We start from the raw sequence: 16730 nt of genomic DNA, 5'->3' as shown, positions 1-16730 counted from the left end.
CCCTAAGAACTGCTTACCCCCAGAAATCTTGCATGTATGTCCCCCTTTCATGCTTCCCCCAAGCCTCTTGATCTTCACTGCCTTTCCAGAGCCAGTATCTTGAGGTCTTCCTTCCCATTAGCCTTCTCTGATTGATCGCTGCTTCTTCCCTCCCAGGCTCCAGGGTCCCTCTCTCCATCTGTTCTCTCTCACTCTTGTCCTTGGTCCTCCTGTCCCACTGCCCTCCACTGCCCCACCCTGCTTTATTCACCATATTTTAAACCCCTAGGACCATCAAGTCCCAGCCCTCAGCCTTGCCCTTTCTCTCAAAGCTATACTATCTGCCTCTCCCAGAATGAAAGTCTTTAGAAGAAACCCCCTACAGCTCCCCACCCCAGGCTCACACACTTCTGCATCTACAATATGTTCTCTCTTCTCCCTATGGGCAGAGCTGATCCTCCTTGCACTCAAGCTAGTTCATTCCTATCAAGGATGAGGCTACTTCATTCCCTTCAGTCTTTCTCTTGCTACTGGCTCCTTATCAGCACTCAATTTTTTTTTCCTAATAATAAACAAACAAAAATAACTGCCAAAAAAATCCATGAACTGATAATCTCCTGCAGCCAACTCTTTTTCTTTTTCCTTAAAAACTACTTAAAAGCAAAATTCCCATTGTATATTATTTATTCACCTCCTATTTGTTCCTTTATTCACTTTAACCTGGCTTTAGATGTTGATTTAGAATATGTATGTCATGAAGGGTCATGATCTCTGCAACTTACACCATTCAACCCAAAATAGACATGGAGAGATGGCTAGATAAAGCAAGCAAGTTATCAAGGATGTTTGATTCTAGATGGGATATATATATATATATATATATATATATATATAAAGCAATGAATATATATATATTATAAATTTTCTGACTGTTTAAAATAATTCATAATAGAATGTTGGGGACAAATAATCTGGCTCCTGTTGTCTTCACTTTGCCAGAACTGGTCTCGCAGGGCAGGAGGTAGGGAGTGGAATGGGAAGGAGTTGACCTCTTTGTGAACCAATAGTCTCAAATTTCTTATCTTGTTTGACTTGGTCCTAAAGGGCATAGACACTACTGTTCACTTTCTCTTTCTTGAAATTGCATTTTATTTTCTTCCTGCCCTTTGGTTCACTTCTTCTCAGGTGCCTTGAAACATTCCCCTAGCTCTCTATTTGCCTTAACATTAGTGTCTTTGAGTTCAGACTTATGCCTGATCTGAATTTAGACCCTTTCCCTGATTACTTTCACTGCCTCCTATGGCCTTAATTAACATATATGTTAACAATGTCCTCATCTCTCTCCTAGAATACAAATCCTACTACATTTGAATACCACTCAAAGTCTACATTCAGTCTTATCATGTTCAAAGTTGGGCTCAACACTTCCACAAATTCGTTTGTAACATCATCTTTATTTTTAATTACACTGAATCCTGCTACCATCTATTTGGCTGTAAGAACTAGTAACCAGAGTATCATCCTTAACTTTTCCCAGCCACTTCCTCTTACCCCTATTTCCCAAATCCAATCATCGAGTCAGGTCTGCTCTTCTTCACAGTCCTTAAATTCTCTGTCCTTCTGCTCTAGACCACTAATGCGAACTGCCTGTCAACTTCAACATCCCCATTACTTATTTCTTGCTTGGTTCAACAAACCCTCTAATCTCTTCTCCACAGTCCATCCTGTGAGCCTTTGAAAATACAAACCTGATGGTGATAGTTTCTTAGAACCCTTCAATGGTCCTTCCTACCCTCATTTCTGGTCACACGGTACTAGAACATACAAAATTTATAACCTGGATTGACTTAATTCTTCAACCTTTCACTCTTGGCTCTCCACTTTCTCCTATGGCTCCCCACTTTTTTGCAGTACTGGGGACAAAACCCAGGAATGTTTTACCACTGAGCTACTTGTCCAGCCCTATTTATTTATTTATTTACTTTTGGTAGGGTTGGGGATTGAACTCAGGGCCTTGTGCATGCAAGGCAAGCACTCTACCAACTGAACTACATCCACAGCCCCCCTTTTTATTTTTTAATGAGACAGTTTCTTGCTAAATTGCCCAGGCTGTCCTCCAACTTGTGATCCTCCTGCCTCAGCCTCCCGAATTGCTGGGATTACAGGTGTTCACCTCCATGCTCACACCACAGCCCTCTTTATATTGAATTGTCACAGACTGCTTCATCTGTGCTCCCTCTGGAGCAACTTGAGGAAAAGGACTTTCTCTGTGTTCACATCTGTATTCAGTGACTAGCATGGGACTCTACATGGTAGGCCTTTAATAAATGCTTGTTGCAGAATTTACACATAAACAAATGAACAAACGAGTCAAAGGTGGGAGGAAGTTAAGGTAGAATTGAACTGTAAGGGCAATGTGGGCAGCAAAGGTGTGTGTGCCAGATGCCTGACGGCAGATGGGAGCCAGAACGAGAGAAAATGAATTTGTAGGAGGAGCCATGCCTGAGAATTTCTGCGTCTACATCCAAGGCCCACCTTCCTGGAGAGGCCCCAGGCTCACACTCAAGTTCACAGGCTCAGACCCCTCCCCCACTTTTTTTTAAGCCAATCAGCCCTACGCGAAAAAGACTGGGCGCCTATAAATCTGAGCTGAAACCAGGAGACACCTAGGACTGAACGGGACAGGTGGTCCTCCCGAAACCGAGCTGGTTGGCCCATCCCCCATCAGCCTACACTCCCACCCCGGATCCGGGTCCAGGTGGGTCCCTAGGGATTGAGTGGCGGCTCTGGGGCCCCGGGCCGCCGCGAGAGGGGGCTGGGCGGGCTTCCGGTCGGCTCGGCCGCAGCGGGCGGGCCCGGGCGCTGTCCATGGTGCCCACGACATCCGCCAAGTCCCGGCCCTCGCGGCCAGCTCCCTCACCGCTTGTAGTCGGAGGAGAAGATGCCGCCGCTCGCCGGGTCGTGGCCGTACTCGGGCTCTCCAGGGCCAGCGGAGCCGCCCTTGTCTTCACTGTATGCAGGGGCGGTCGACATGGGGGGGGGGGGCTGGGAAAAGGCTTCGCCAGAGAGGAGGCCGCGCGGCCGAAGTCCGGCGGAGGCCCAGGAACCGGGCGTAGGACCTAGGAGGGATCCGCGGCGCAAGCCCAGCTCCGCAAAACTGCAAACTGCAACGGTGGAGGCTGCGCTCGGATTTATCCCTCTCCGCCGCGCTTGGAGGTTCTTAAAGGCACCAGCGGCCGCGGATCTCAGGGCGTGTCGGCTGGGGACGGGTGGGGAGGGGCTGCAATATCTGCCCCGCCCCAATCTCGCGGAAATCCCCCCCGCCCCAAGGCTGGTTCCGGCCCTTTAAAGGGACCTGAAGCACTCCACGTCTGGGGACAGGTGTGGCTGTGGCAAGGGGTGCACAACGTCTGTACCCATCCCTGATCATCCGACCTGAGTGGAAAGACCTCTAGAGGGTTCCACACGCTCCTGAAGTGGAGGGTGGGGAAATGGGTTGAAAGGAAGGCTACGTTCCCAGGCCTAGGGGAGAAGGAAGCACCACACAGAAGACCAGCCACAGCGACCTAAGGATGCTTCCTTTCCTGTCCTATCTTTTCTAGAAAATCTAGGCTCCTCTGATGTCGTTCTGCCTTTTAAGTGGGAATCTGAATAGCTTCCTGGAAGAGGTGGAATTTATGGGCAAGCACCGAGGAACTCTTACTGGGCTTCTGGCAGACAGGAGGGAGACAAACCAGAGAGGACAATGAACTCCCTAAATAAGCTTTGGAAAGTACTTTAATGATCCTTTCTGAAGCCCCCTCTGGCCACCCAGGAGGGCACAAGGTCATACCTAGCCCATGCTTAGCTTCAGGTCCACCGATGCCTAAGAAGAAAGGAAAATGGAAGAGATCAGATTAGGATCTGCCAGTACTCCTGGAAGTGATGCCTCTAGTTCCCAAGGCCTGAAACACCCCCAAGGGCCAAGCAAGGAGGGTCTAGTCAGAGGAAAAATAGTGAACCAGGCTGGGGAAAGGGATTGGATCTAGATGAGCATCAGGTTGGGAGACTGGAGTCTCTTGGCTGGACTTGGAGAGTGGGAGAGTTCCTAAGAGCTAAGTCTTGATCTGTGCACTAGGGTCCTGAAGTCTCCAAGGCCAGAACTGGTGGACCTGGTTGGAAATGAATGGGGCTTAGAAAGTTGGAGCTTGGCTCAGTATTGCGTGAATGGGAATAATGGGGGCTTGACCAGGACTAGGATGGAAGCTGGACCTGACTTGGAGGTTGGTAGGCTGAAGTAAATACATATGGCCAGGATCTGTGAGTTGAGGCCTGGGGCCTACTTGGAATGGGCACAAAAGGGTTTCAAAGAACCTGGAAGTTCAACAAATAGCCTAGGCCTATTTGGTTCTGGGGGCTTTGGACCTGCCAGACTAAAGCAGATCTTGAGTTTGGAGGAATGAGGCCTCAGTGGAATTGAGAGGAGAGGGCCTGAACTTTGCAGGAGCAGTTGATAAGGCTGTTAGCAGGCCCTATTGGGGTGGGATTCTGCATGAGTAGCTGGGCTGTGCTTACTGAGTTGGGGTTTCTGTCCAAGCCGAGCAGGTGCAGTGCAAAGTGCACACAGTTGTTGCGTGTGGGATGATAGGGAGGTGGATCTGTATCCATAGCTTCGCGTACTCGGAGCTCCAGCAATGTGCGGTTAATGCCACCTCGTCGACGAAGCACACGCCAGAGGGACCGGGAGCGCAGCATTGGGCCCTGTCCCTGTTTGCATACAACTCCTTCCCAGGAGCCCAGAAACTTATGTGGCCCACAATTGCCAGGTATCTTGCCTGTGGGGATCACGGGCCAGGTACACATCAGAATCATCTTAGGTGCTATACTTAGCAGCTCCATACCTGTATTTCTTTGGATCTGGAAGCCCTGGTACCCATATGCTGGCTTCCCAATCCCCTATCTTCAGAGACCCACACCCCCTGCCCAGGACCACAGCCTGCATCACCATGTAGCCCACCCACTGGTGGGGTGTGCTTGGCTGGGCAATCTCTCTTTGCACATTTGAGCCTTAATTTCAGCTGAAGACACTCACCCTCAAAGTGGATGATTTCTCTGTGGCCACAATATACACCCACATGGGCCCCACACCAGCGTCCAGTTGGGGACTGCAGCCTAAACAGGAAGAGGTCTCCAGGCTCAGGATCACTTTGTTCCAACTCCACAGCTTCAAAGTGCTGACCCAGGAAAGCTTCTGAGAAGAAGAACTGAAAGGTTCTGGATGCCCCAATAATTGACTGGGAGGAGAAAGGAAATAGACTGCAGGGCATTTGTGCAGACCTGGTTGAAGAGAAGCTGGATCATTCTACTGATCATAAATGGCACATGATTTGGGATTGGACCTAGGCAGAATGTCTTCATTGCCCCACATTTGCTTCCCTGACACTGGGACAGCCCAAATTATCCTGGCCTTGAGCCAGGCTGAGAACTGCTCATTTTCCAGCAACTGGGACCTCCTTTCCATCCACTTATGTCTTCTCATCTCAAAATTTGGCCATTCTATTCTCTTCCTCTGCCCCAGGATCCCTTTCTCCAACCATTTCCCATCTTGCCATTCCTGAAAGCAATACTGGGGACTGGGTGTCAGCTGGTACCTGGACTGAGCTGGTGACCTGAAGAAAGAAGAAAACCTCAGTGAGATCTGGACCCAGGACAGATCCCTCCTCCCAAGTCCAACAACCTTTTTTTTTTTTTTCCCTAGAAGGTTTTATTTTTTTAATTAGTTGTTCAAAACATTACAAAGCTCTTGACATATTTCATACATTTGACAAGTCCAACAACCTTGACAGCAAATATCCATTGAGCAGTGGCTCACTGGATCCTTAATGTAATCTTACAAGATGGGTTAAGTATCCATGTATTTATGTGTGTGCGTGTGTGTGTGTTGTGTGTGTGTATTGCTGGGTATCAAACCCAGGGCCTTGCACATGCTAGGCAAGCACTCTGCCACTGAGCTACATCCCCAGTCCTTTTTGTTTTGAGATAGGGTCTCACTAAATTGCCTGGGCTGGCCTTTAACTTGGCAATTCTCCTGCCTCAGCCTCTAAAATTGTTGGTATTACAGGTTATGCCACCACATTTGGCCATTATCACCATTTTCAGGATAAAGAAACTGAGGTTCACAAACTTTACCAGAGTTCACACAGCTAATATATGCCTACATGACTTTGTGTCCTGTGACCCTGGTATTAAACATCAGTCACATATTCTTCTTCCATAAAACAAAGTGAGAAAGGTAGTTTAGTTCAGGTTTCTCCTATCTCTACTGGGAACAGAGGGATTTGGGGGCTTGAGAGGATGGCTCCATTGCATGGGCTGTGCTTATGCTTTGGCCTCAGAGACTGGGGAAGGGGGTGGGCCTATTGGGCCCCTGAACTCTCCTTGGCTGACAGAAGAGCTGGGAACAGGAAGTGACCCATGGTACCAGGTCTCTGGGCATCTTTGTGAAGAAAGAAAGGGTTGACTCCAGCATATCTGATTTGGGTAGGAAGGACTCAGATTCAAATGAGGCGCTGCCCAAGACCATGATGCATAATGCCAGCCACTATGTGGTTCACCATGTGTCTACCTTGACCCTTCTTTTCCCTCCTGGCCACAGCCTATAATATCCTTGCTGAGTGAGCCCCATTTTCTGACTGGACCTGTGGAAGACTCAGGTAACCAACTCATCCCAGTCTGTCTGACTTTGCATGTTTTAAAGTTGAAAGTCTTGCATCCCAGGAACCCAGGAAAACTTGGACAGTGGGTCACCCTTGACTTCAGAAAACCACAGGGAGAACTCTATCATGTGAACAGCACTTTGGTCTTGAGTCATACTCTCCCAATATCTACTAGGTAGGGAGTGCACCTTTCTTCCTTCTTCATTCTCCCTCAAAACCTAATGGGCTAAGCAGATGTTACAGCTGTGGAAGAGTATGGACTGTCCTAGCCCCTGTTGAGGCAGCAGGCACCTGTCTGGAAAGAAGACAAGATGAGCCAAGGACTTCTGCTTTAGTTACCTGGGATGTGAAGCTCATCTAGGGAGAAAAACAAAACAAAAAACAACCATCACTGCCTGACTCTCTGCTTCTATCGTCCCCCAAAGGCTGTACACTGTATCAGTGAGTTTGTCTGTCTATATGCTGGTGTATGGTTGTGTGTCTGGTGTTCCCAAGAGTCTGTGCTAGAATGCTGTCTGTGACTGAGACCTAGTACTGGCAATGTCACCTTTCTATATGAGACATAAAATAAGCCACTTCCTCTCTCTGGGCCTCAATTTCCTCATCTGTGAACTGGGGACAATAAAGTTGGAGGGCTGGACATCACATAACTATTGTAAAGCACTGGACAAGGCAAGAGGGCAGGGTTTGTTTATCTAAGATCTGCTCCTGAGCATGCAGATTTGGGTGCCAAGAGGAGGGTGGGGAGAATATATCTTTCTCAATTCAGAGGAGAAGAACAATGGGCCCTCAGAGGCTGGTGGCCTCCCTGTCACCCCTGCCCCAGAGCTCAAAGGGAATCACCCAGCTGGAAAGGCCCTGAAAAGCAGGGCCCCACCTCTAACTTTCCCTCTTAAAGTTCTCACTGGCATTGGGCAGGGAGACACTTTGGCCACTGTCAGCTGAGCTCCTGGGTCAGAGTCTGGACCACAACATACCCCTTCAGATAGGGAAATCTATGTCCACACGTGGTTCTCTATTCAAAATGATAATAGCATTTATTGCCAGAAACTGTGCTAAAGCCTGGCTTAGCTCTGACAACAACATCAGGAAGGAGATAATGTTATCATTGTTATTTTATAGATGGGGAAACTGAAGTTTGGGGAAGTTGCTAAGTTTACAAGATAGAAAGTGGCAGAACCAGGATTCAAGCTGAGATGATCTGGCTTAGCTTCTGTGTCCTTAACCACTGTACAGGACTTCCCCTCTTATACTGTTAGCACAGGGGTCTCCCTTCCCCCACACTCTACCACCAGGAAGCCCTCAACCCCTATATCCTTCCTGACCTGGTGAAACAGTCACCCTTCCACTTGACTTTCATTTGGCTAAGATATCATTTCCTTTTTAAGAAAGGAAAAGGAGCAAGGTCCTGGAGTTATGAGAGCCCAGGGGACAAGAATTCCAATTTTAGGGCACTTCACCTGACAACCCTGCCTACTCCATTGGGGTTCCTTGCTTGCAGCCTGAGCTTCCCCTCTTCTCACCTTGGCTAAGGCTTTCAGGGGAATAGAGTAGTGGGGGTGCCTGCAACCGGGAATAGGGTTACATTCTCTCTGGGGCACAGGGCCCTGCCTTTCCTCACAAAACCAGGCCTCTACAGAACCTCAACCCAGTGGAGGCATTGTAGCCACCCATGGCCATGATTTGGCCTGAACTCCCAGCCTCTACCCTTACCCTTCAGTCTTGCTCTGGACAAAGGGACCTCTATGGAAGGCAAGGCTTTGGGGTTACTGCTCCCAGCTAGTCATTTTTAGCCAGAACAAGATCAGAGTTCTTATTGTGGCTTTTTTTTTTTTTCACAAGAGACTTTGGTTACAAAGTCCCCCTCTTGGCACACAATGATCCTACCTGAAACTAAGCCCCCAATTCAAGCAGCTCACCTCGTAGTGGCCCCGCTCCACACTTTGTAGAATCTTCTTCTATGGCCAGAGCAGAGAGGAAAAGCTGTCCATCCCTTGGGCAGATAAAGGGGCCAAGCAGGAAGCCCTGGGGCCCTGTTCTGACATCAGTGCCTAAGCCAGTCCGACAACAGCAACCCCTCCCTCTATACCTCTGGGGGTAGGTGAGAAGCCAGACACTAAGCGTGGGGACAAGGTGGGTAACTGGTGTCCTCTTTCCCCTCCTCCTGATGTTCAACCCTATGCCACCCTGCTTGTGCTATCACTGCCACTTGCACCTGCTCTCAGCACCGGCTCTTCACCTTTCACTGGCCTCCTGGGTGCTCAGATGCTTCATACCTATGGTCAGAGGACAGTGTCTTATTTCAATCCCTTTAGATTTAATGAGGCTTATTTTATGAATTAACATATGGTTTATACTGGTGGATATAATATGCACACTTGCAAGTGTGTATTTTGCAGATTAGGGTATAGTATTCTATAGACATCAGTTAGGTGGTTGATAATGTTCAGATCATCTATGACTTTATTGGGTTTTTTTGTTCAGTTTTTCTGACAGTTGAGAGGAGAGTCAACACTTCTAACTATGATTATGGGATTTTCTATTTCTCCCTTTAATTCTGTCAAATTTCACTCTGGATATTGAAATTTCATTATTAGGTATATAAACATTTTATGATTATTATGTCTTTCTGATGAATTGATTTTTTAAAGCCTCTTTTTTTAATCTTTATTTTGTTTATTTATTTTTATGTGGTGCTGAGGATCGAACCCAGAGTCTCACACATGAGAGGCGAGTGCTCTACTGCTGAGCCACAACTCCAGCCCCTGATGAACTGAATTTTTATCATTATGAATATTCCTCTGTACCTCTACTAATGCTTTTTGATTTGAAGTATATTTTATCTGACCCATTTACTTTTAATCTATTTATGTCTCTATATTGGTTTTCATTTTTGAGCTGGTATCTCACTATGTTGCCCAGGCTAGTCTAGAACCTCTGGTTCCAAATGATCTTTCACTTCTCAGTCTCCTCAGTATCTGTGCCTGGCTTTGTGTCTTAATATTTAAAGTGTATCTCTTACAGATAGTGTCGAGTCATGCTTTTAAATTCATTTTGGTATTTTCTGCCTTTTAATCTCTTTTGTCCTTAGATATTTAATGTAATAATTGATATGGTTAGATTTAGGTCTACCATTATTTATTTGTTTTCTGTTTTTTCCTTCTGATTTTTGTTCCTTTGTTCTTTCATTCTTGTCTGTCTCTCTCTCTCTCTCTCTCTCTCTCTCTCTCTCTCTCTGTCTCTCTCCCCCTATTTGAACATTATTAAGAATTCCATTATTTCAGGGCTGGGGATGTGGCTCAAGTGGTAGTGTGCTCGCCTGGTATTGTGCGGCCCGGGTTCGATCCTCAGCACCACATACAAACAAAGATGTTGTGTCCGCCGAAAACTAAAAAATAAATATTAAAAATTCTCTCTCTTAAAAAAAATAATTCCATTTCAATTATGTATTGAAAATTATCTGTTTTATATAGTAGTGTTTTCTCTGGGGATTACAATATAACTACTTAACTTTTCAGTCTACCAAGAGATGATGTTGTACAACTTCATGTAAACTGTAGCCTTGTGATAATATAGGTTCATTTGCCACTATCTCCTGACCATCTTTTATGCTGTTTGTCACATGGATTTTAACAACATATATTTTATACTTCACAAGAGTTATATTTTTTGCTTTAAACTGTCCTACATGTTTTAAAGTAAGTGAGAAGAAAATCCATTTATATTTATTCTGATATTTACCATTTCTGATCCTCTTCATTCCTTTTTAAAGGTCTAAGATTTTTTTTCTCATCTCATTTTCCTTCAGACTAAAGAATTTTCTTCAGCATTTCTTGTGCAAATCTGCTGCTGTTGAATTATTTTAGTTTTATTTGGAAACCTTTATTTTATCTTCATTCATCTGTTGGATACAGTGTTCTGTATTAATATTCTTTTTTCTTATGGCTCTTCAAAGATTTTTCTCTACAAATGTCTGAGCTTCATAGTTCCAGGTGAGAATTCAACAACTTAAATTGTTATTCTACACATTATAATGCATCATCTCTGGCTGCTTTAAAGATTTTCTTTATCTTTGTTTTCAGTAGTTTGATTATGATGTGGTTTTCTTCACATTTATCTTATGCTTCCCTGGTATTTTTTAATCTAATTTTTGTCCTTTACCAACTTTTGCCATTATTCCTTTGCATTTTTTCCTGTTCTACTTTCTTTCTCCTCTTCTTCTAGAACTCCGGCTAATACTGTGACCTTAACATTGTTTGATAAGATTTTTTTAGAGACTGTTAGGTCTTAATAATTATTTGATTTCATTGACCTCTTTTTATGACACCCCAAATTTACTATTAAGCTCACTCTTTGATTGTTGATTTTAATTTTTTTAGTTCTAGAATTTCTATTTTTAAGTTTTCTTTTTTTTCTCCCAAGTTCCTTATGAATATTTTTTTCCTTGAAGTCCTCTGTAGATGTTTATAACATCTGCCCCAAAGTCACCCCTGCTCCCAACACTTGGGCGATCTTAGCATCTATGTCTATTCACTTTGTGTGTGTTTGTGGGGGTTGTACAGGGACTGAACTCATAGGCATTTGGCCACTGGGCCACATCCCCAGCCCTATTTTGTATTTGATTTAGATACAGGGTCTCGCTGAGTTGCTTAGCACCTTGCTTTTGCTGAGGATGGCTTTGAACTCACGATCCTTCTGTCTCAACCTCCCAAGCTGCTGGGATTATAGGTGTGCGTGGCAGTGCCCAGCTATTTCTATTCACTTTTTAAAAAAATTGTTTTATAGTTGTAGATGAACAGCATGGCTTTATTTTTATTTACTTATTTTTAATGTGGTGCTGAAGATTGAACCCAGTACTTCACATGTTCAAGACAAGCTCTCTGCCACTAAACTACAGCCCCAGACCTTCTATTCACTTTTACACTGTTGAATTACATTTTTTTTTTCCTTTTTGTATATCTTGGATTTTTAAAAATCACATACTGGACTTCAGGGATGATACATAGTAGAGATTCTGGATTCCTTTATCTTTCCCTGAAGAATGTAGATTTTTGTACTAGCAGGCAATTGAATTAATAGTTTGAATGTGACCTGAAATTTGTGGGGTCTTGGTTTAAATCTCTATTACAGTGATCCTAAAGTGTTATCCTTATTATTTAGGGTGAATTCCTCAGTTCTCAGGAATAGTCTTCTAAGGCATGGATCCTGTGGTATTTTAGTGGACAGTCCAAGGCATTTATCAAATCCCTATCATTTGTGGAAATTAAACTACAAATTATGAAATTCTTTTTGGTAGTCAGTAGATGAAGTATATGTTATTTTCTTTTTGCCTTCCAGCTGTTGCTTTCTACTTGGGTTCTTGGAGTTGCATCCAGTGGATATGCACTAAGGGAGCATTCAAGGACTTTTGAGGGTTTCATGTGTAGATTTAGGGGATCACTCTATGAAGATCCCTCTTTTCTGGGATATCTTCCATCAATTTATAGCTGCTCCAGAGATCAGCAGAGTAGAACAAGTAGATCAGGGAGAAGGAGGAAGGGAAGGAAAGGGGAGGTATGGGAAAATGAGATTGATCAAATTATGTACATGTATAATCAGCCCCACCATAAAATATAGTTATAATGCATTATAATTTTAAAAAATACATTTCTTGGGGGCTGGGGATGTGGCTCAAGTGGTAGCGCGCTCGTCTGGCATGCGTGCGGCCCGGGTTCGATCCTCAGCACCACATACCAACAAAGATGTTGTGTCTGCCGATAACTAAAAAAATAAATAAATATTTAAAAAAAAAAATACATTTCTTAAAAATTAAATCTTGCGGGGCTGGGTTATGGCTCAGTGGTAGAGCGCTTGCCTTGCAAGTGTGGAGCCCTGGGTTTGATTCTAAGTACCACATAAAAATAAATAAATAACATAAAGGTATTGTATCCATTTACAATTGAAAAATATTTTAAAAATCAAATTTGGGTCTCTTTTCAAGGTGGTTCATGCAGTCTCTATGCTGCATGCCTTGCTAATTTCTCACTCTAACAAATTCTTGCTTATAAAAAAAATTAAATCTCTGGAATGGTTAAAAAATTTTTTGAAACTGCTCTAAAAACTCTGAACTTTACCCACTGTTATCTTAAGCTAATAAGTCTGTGGCTTTCTGGATCAAGTGTTTGCCACTCTGTTAGTCACTGTGTAGATTGGAGAGTTCCCTAAGAGGAAAGCCTTGGAAATATAATCTCATTCAGTGCAATTCTGTTCTTTCAAGGGCTAAATCTTCAGGTTCTACTGGCTCTTGATTACTCTCCAATTCCTCCAAATCATTTTCAAAATTTTATGTTTTAAGTTGATGTTCAGTAAAACTATTTTTTATACCTTTCTGTGAATTTTATACGGGCATAGATTCATCATAAACAAGATGAATATTTTCACACAACAGAATAGTTCCACCATACTAAAAATCTAATCCTTTTTAATGTCTTATCCTGGTCTGATCCACTTGTCACAAATAATGAATAATATTAATGAATTAATATTATTAATTAATTGTCAGGTCGGTGGCAGTGACTTAGGAACAAAGCACCAAGCATCCCGTGTGGGCAAAGGTAACATCAATCAGGCACTCACTGAACTGCCTGTCAATCAGCAGGGTCTCCTGGCCAATCCTGGATCTCAGCCAGTTCCCTTGACCACTGGGACAAGGGACTTTAAACATCCCTTTTCCTGTCCCAAGCCCTTCCCTTCCTGCTGTAAGCCCCATAAAATTCCAGTCCAGTCAAGGCCCTATGTGGTTTCTCCTCAGACCCTCTTCCTACTGTCAGTCTTATGGAGTTCCGCCCGGGAGTGACATCTCAATAAAGCCTTGTTCAGCGGCCTTTTAAAATCTGCCTCCTTTTGGTTGCCGTCGTTGTCTGACCTTAAATTAACTAAGGTCTATAATTGATTCACATTTCCTTAGTTTGGGCTAAAATCTTTTTTTTTTTTCCTTTAATTATTTTGGTGTTGGAGATTGAACCCAGGACCTCATGAACACAAAGCACATACTCTATCATGTCCCCTAAAGACCTTTTTTTTGTTGTTCCAAGATTCCATCCCCGGTAACATATTACATTTAGTTGTCATTTCTCCTTTTTTTTTTATTATTAGTTGTTCAAAACATTACAAAGTTCTTGACATATCATATTTCATACATTTGATTCAAGCGGATTATGAACTCCCATTTTTACCCTATATACATATTGCAGATTCACATCAGTTACACATCCACTTTTTTTTACCTACTTGTCATTTCTTCTTGAAATGACTCATCACCCTGGTTTTAATTTGTTGAATTGCCATCTATATAATCTCTTTGGTGAAGCACTTGTCCAAGTCTTTTGCCCACTTTTCTATTTGATGTCTAATTTACACACCATCAACTGTATCATCTAAAAATGTATATAATTCAGTGGGGTTTTTTGGCATGTTTACAAGCTGGTGCACAGTCACAACCATCTAATTCTAGAATATTTTCCCACAACTCCCTAAAATATCCCATTGCACTCCCCATTCTCTTTTTCTAGTAACCCCCAATCTGTTTTTGTCTCTATAAACTTATCTCTTCTGGCTATTTTGTTGTCTTTTATGCTGGAGGTTTTTACATAGTATATCATCAGATTCATCCATGTTGTAGCATTTATCAGTATTCCATTCCTTTTTTTTTTTTTGTACCAGAGATTGAACCCAGGGAGTTTAACCACTGAGCCTCATCTCCAGCCCTTTTTTATATTTTATTTAGAGATAGGGTCTCTCTGAGTTGCTTAGGGACTTGCTAAGTAACCAAGGCTGGCTTTGAACTCACAGTCCTGCCTCAGACTCCCAAAGCATTGGGATTATAGTCATGCAACACCACACCTGAATTCCATTCCTTTTTATGGCTGAATAATATTTCATTGTATAGAGATACTGCATTCTGTTTATCCAATTATCAGTTGATAGACATTTGGGTTGTTTCCAAAATTTGAATATTATAAATAATTCTGCCATGAACATTCACATGTGAGTGTTTGAACATGTATTTTAAATTCTTTTGAATATATACTTAGAAGTAAAATTGCTGGGTCACATGATAATTCCATGTTTGATTTTTTGAGGACATACCTAACTGCTTTCCAAAGCATCTGCACTGTTTTATGTTTTCATTAGTAGTGTTTCAGTTTCAGCATATATTCACCATCACTTAAAAAAATTATAGCCATTCTAGCAAGTATGAAGTGCTGCTACCCTATGGTTTTTAATTGTATTTCCCAGATGACTACTGATGCTGTGCATTTTTTCATGTGCTTATTGACTTTTTATATATCTTCTTTGGCGATCTTACTATTTTTAATTTGGTTGCCTTTTTATTGCTAACTTGTAAGAGTTCTTTGTATGTTCTGGATACTACACATTAACCATATGTATGGTTGGCAATTTTTCTCCTATTCTGTGCATTGTCTTTTCACTCTCTTTGATAGCGTCCATTGATAAACAAAATTTTTTTACTTGGAAGTACTCACTTTTTTGGTGGGAGGGGTTTGCTTATGCTTTTCATGCCATAACTATTGCCTAATCCAATGTCACAATTTTTTGTGTGTGTGTGAGTATTGTGCTGAAGGTGGAACCCAAGGCCTCTCATTTGCTAGGAAAGTACGCTACCACTCTCAAGGTCACAAAAATTTATACCTGTTTTCTCCTAAGAGTTTTCTAGTTTAACTCTAACATTTAGGCCTTTGATCCATTTTGAGTTAATTTTTGTATATGCTGTAAGAGTCCAACTTCATTCTTTTTCATGTGGTTATTAAGGTTTTACAGCACCATTTGTACAAATAGTCTTGTCTTCACTGAATAATCTTGGGACTCTTGTTAAGAATCAATTTGGTTTGGTTTTTTGGTTGTTGTTGTTTTTTGTGGTACTGGGGATTAAACCCACAGTCCAACACATGCCAAGCAAGCACTCCAACACTGAGCTATATCCCAACCCCTGAGAATAAATTGACTATAGATTTTCAGTTCTATTCTATTGACCTATATGTATATACTTATGCTAGTACCATACTATCTTGATTATTATAGATTTGTAATAGGCTTAAATTTGGGCAATGTGAATTCTCCAATGTTATTGTTCTTTTTCAAGATTGTTTTGCCTATCTAGGATCACTTGCAATTCTAATGATCCTAGAATTTTTAGGATAAGTTTTTCTGTTTCTGGAAAAGGCAGTTGGAATTTTCATCACGGTTGTATCAAACCACAGATCAATGTAGAAAGCTTTGGCATCTTAATATTGTCTTCCAGTCAAAGAAATAGGGGACATCTTCATACTATTTAGGTCTTCTCTAATTTCTTTTGAAAATGTTTTGTATTTTCAGTGTACAAGTCTTATAGTTCTCTGTATGGCTTGTGTGTGGTATATGTGTGAGGGACTGAATCCAGAGCCTCACAGATGCTAGGCAAGCCCTCTATTACTAAGTCATACCCCCAGCCTTAAGTATTCTGGTAGATTCTTTTGTAAATGGAATTGTTTTCTGAGTTTCATTTTCAAATTGTTCATTAGTATTATATTTTTGTGAACTGATCTCATATCCTCCAACGCTACTCAACTTTTGTACCAGTTCTATTAGCTTTTGTGTGAATATGGATCCTTTAAGATTATCTACATATAAGACCATGCATCTTCAAATAGAGACAATTTTACATCCTTTCCAATATGGATGCTGTTTTTTTTTTTTTTTTGCCTAATGCCTTTAATAAGGTGTGGAATAGGGGAAACAAGGGTGGACATCCTTGTAGTATTCCTGATGTTGGAGGTGAAGCTTTCAGGTTTTTATCATTAAGTATGATGTTAGTTCTGGATTGTGTGGATTAGTATTTTTGTAACTTAATAATGTTAGTTCTGTATAGCTGTACAGAGCTCTATTGGAGCCTGAAGCAAAAGAAAAAAGTGTGCCCCTGGTTTTAATAATAATAAAAAAGAATTATAAATTATATATAACATAGAATTTATCATTTTAACCATTTCTTTTCTTTTCTTTTCTTTTGGGGGGGGGGGG

At 42.4% G+C, this 16730-nt stretch overlaps 2 protein-coding genes across 3 annotated transcripts in view; both read right to left on the bottom strand.

Moving 5' to 3' along the window:
• Ap3b2 (adaptor related protein complex 3 subunit beta 2) overlaps positions 1-3193 on the bottom strand; it is a 35152-nt gene extending 31959 nt beyond the window's left edge. The window contains exon 1 of the mRNA XM_015493182.2: positions 2900-3193. Coding sequence (XP_015348668.1) covers positions 2900-3012 — 113 coding nt within the window. The 5' untranslated portion in view covers positions 3013-3193. The remainder of the gene's footprint in view (positions 1-2899) is intronic.
• Positions 3194-3360: 167 nt separating this feature from the next.
• On the bottom strand, positions 3361-9806 carry LOC125612479. 2 transcript variants are annotated; one of them, XM_048790183.1, is made up of 3 exons: positions 5051-9806; positions 4534-4793; positions 3361-3844 (listed from the first exon to the last, which is right to left on the bottom strand). In XM_048790183.1, the coding sequence occupies exons 1-3, from the start codon at positions 5283-5285 to the stop codon at positions 3812-3814; spliced, it is 528 nt and encodes a 175-aa protein (XP_048646140.1). In that variant the 5' UTR covers positions 5286-9806; the 3' UTR covers positions 3361-3811. The 2 variants fall into 2 exon arrangements, with proteins under 2 accessions (XP_048646140.1, XP_048646139.1); XM_048790182.1 differs by lacking the exon at positions 3361-3844 and having other exon boundaries at positions 4006-4793.
• Between the last annotated feature and the right edge of the window lie 6924 nt (positions 9807-16730).

This window comes from Marmota marmota, unplaced genomic scaffold (genome assembly GCF_001458135.2).
Source record: "Marmota marmota marmota unplaced genomic scaffold, marMar, whole genome shotgun sequence".
NCBI classification, from domain to species: domain Eukaryota; kingdom Metazoa; phylum Chordata; class Mammalia; order Rodentia; family Sciuridae; genus Marmota; species Marmota marmota.
This window is presented reverse-complemented; position numbering and strand designations above follow the sequence as displayed.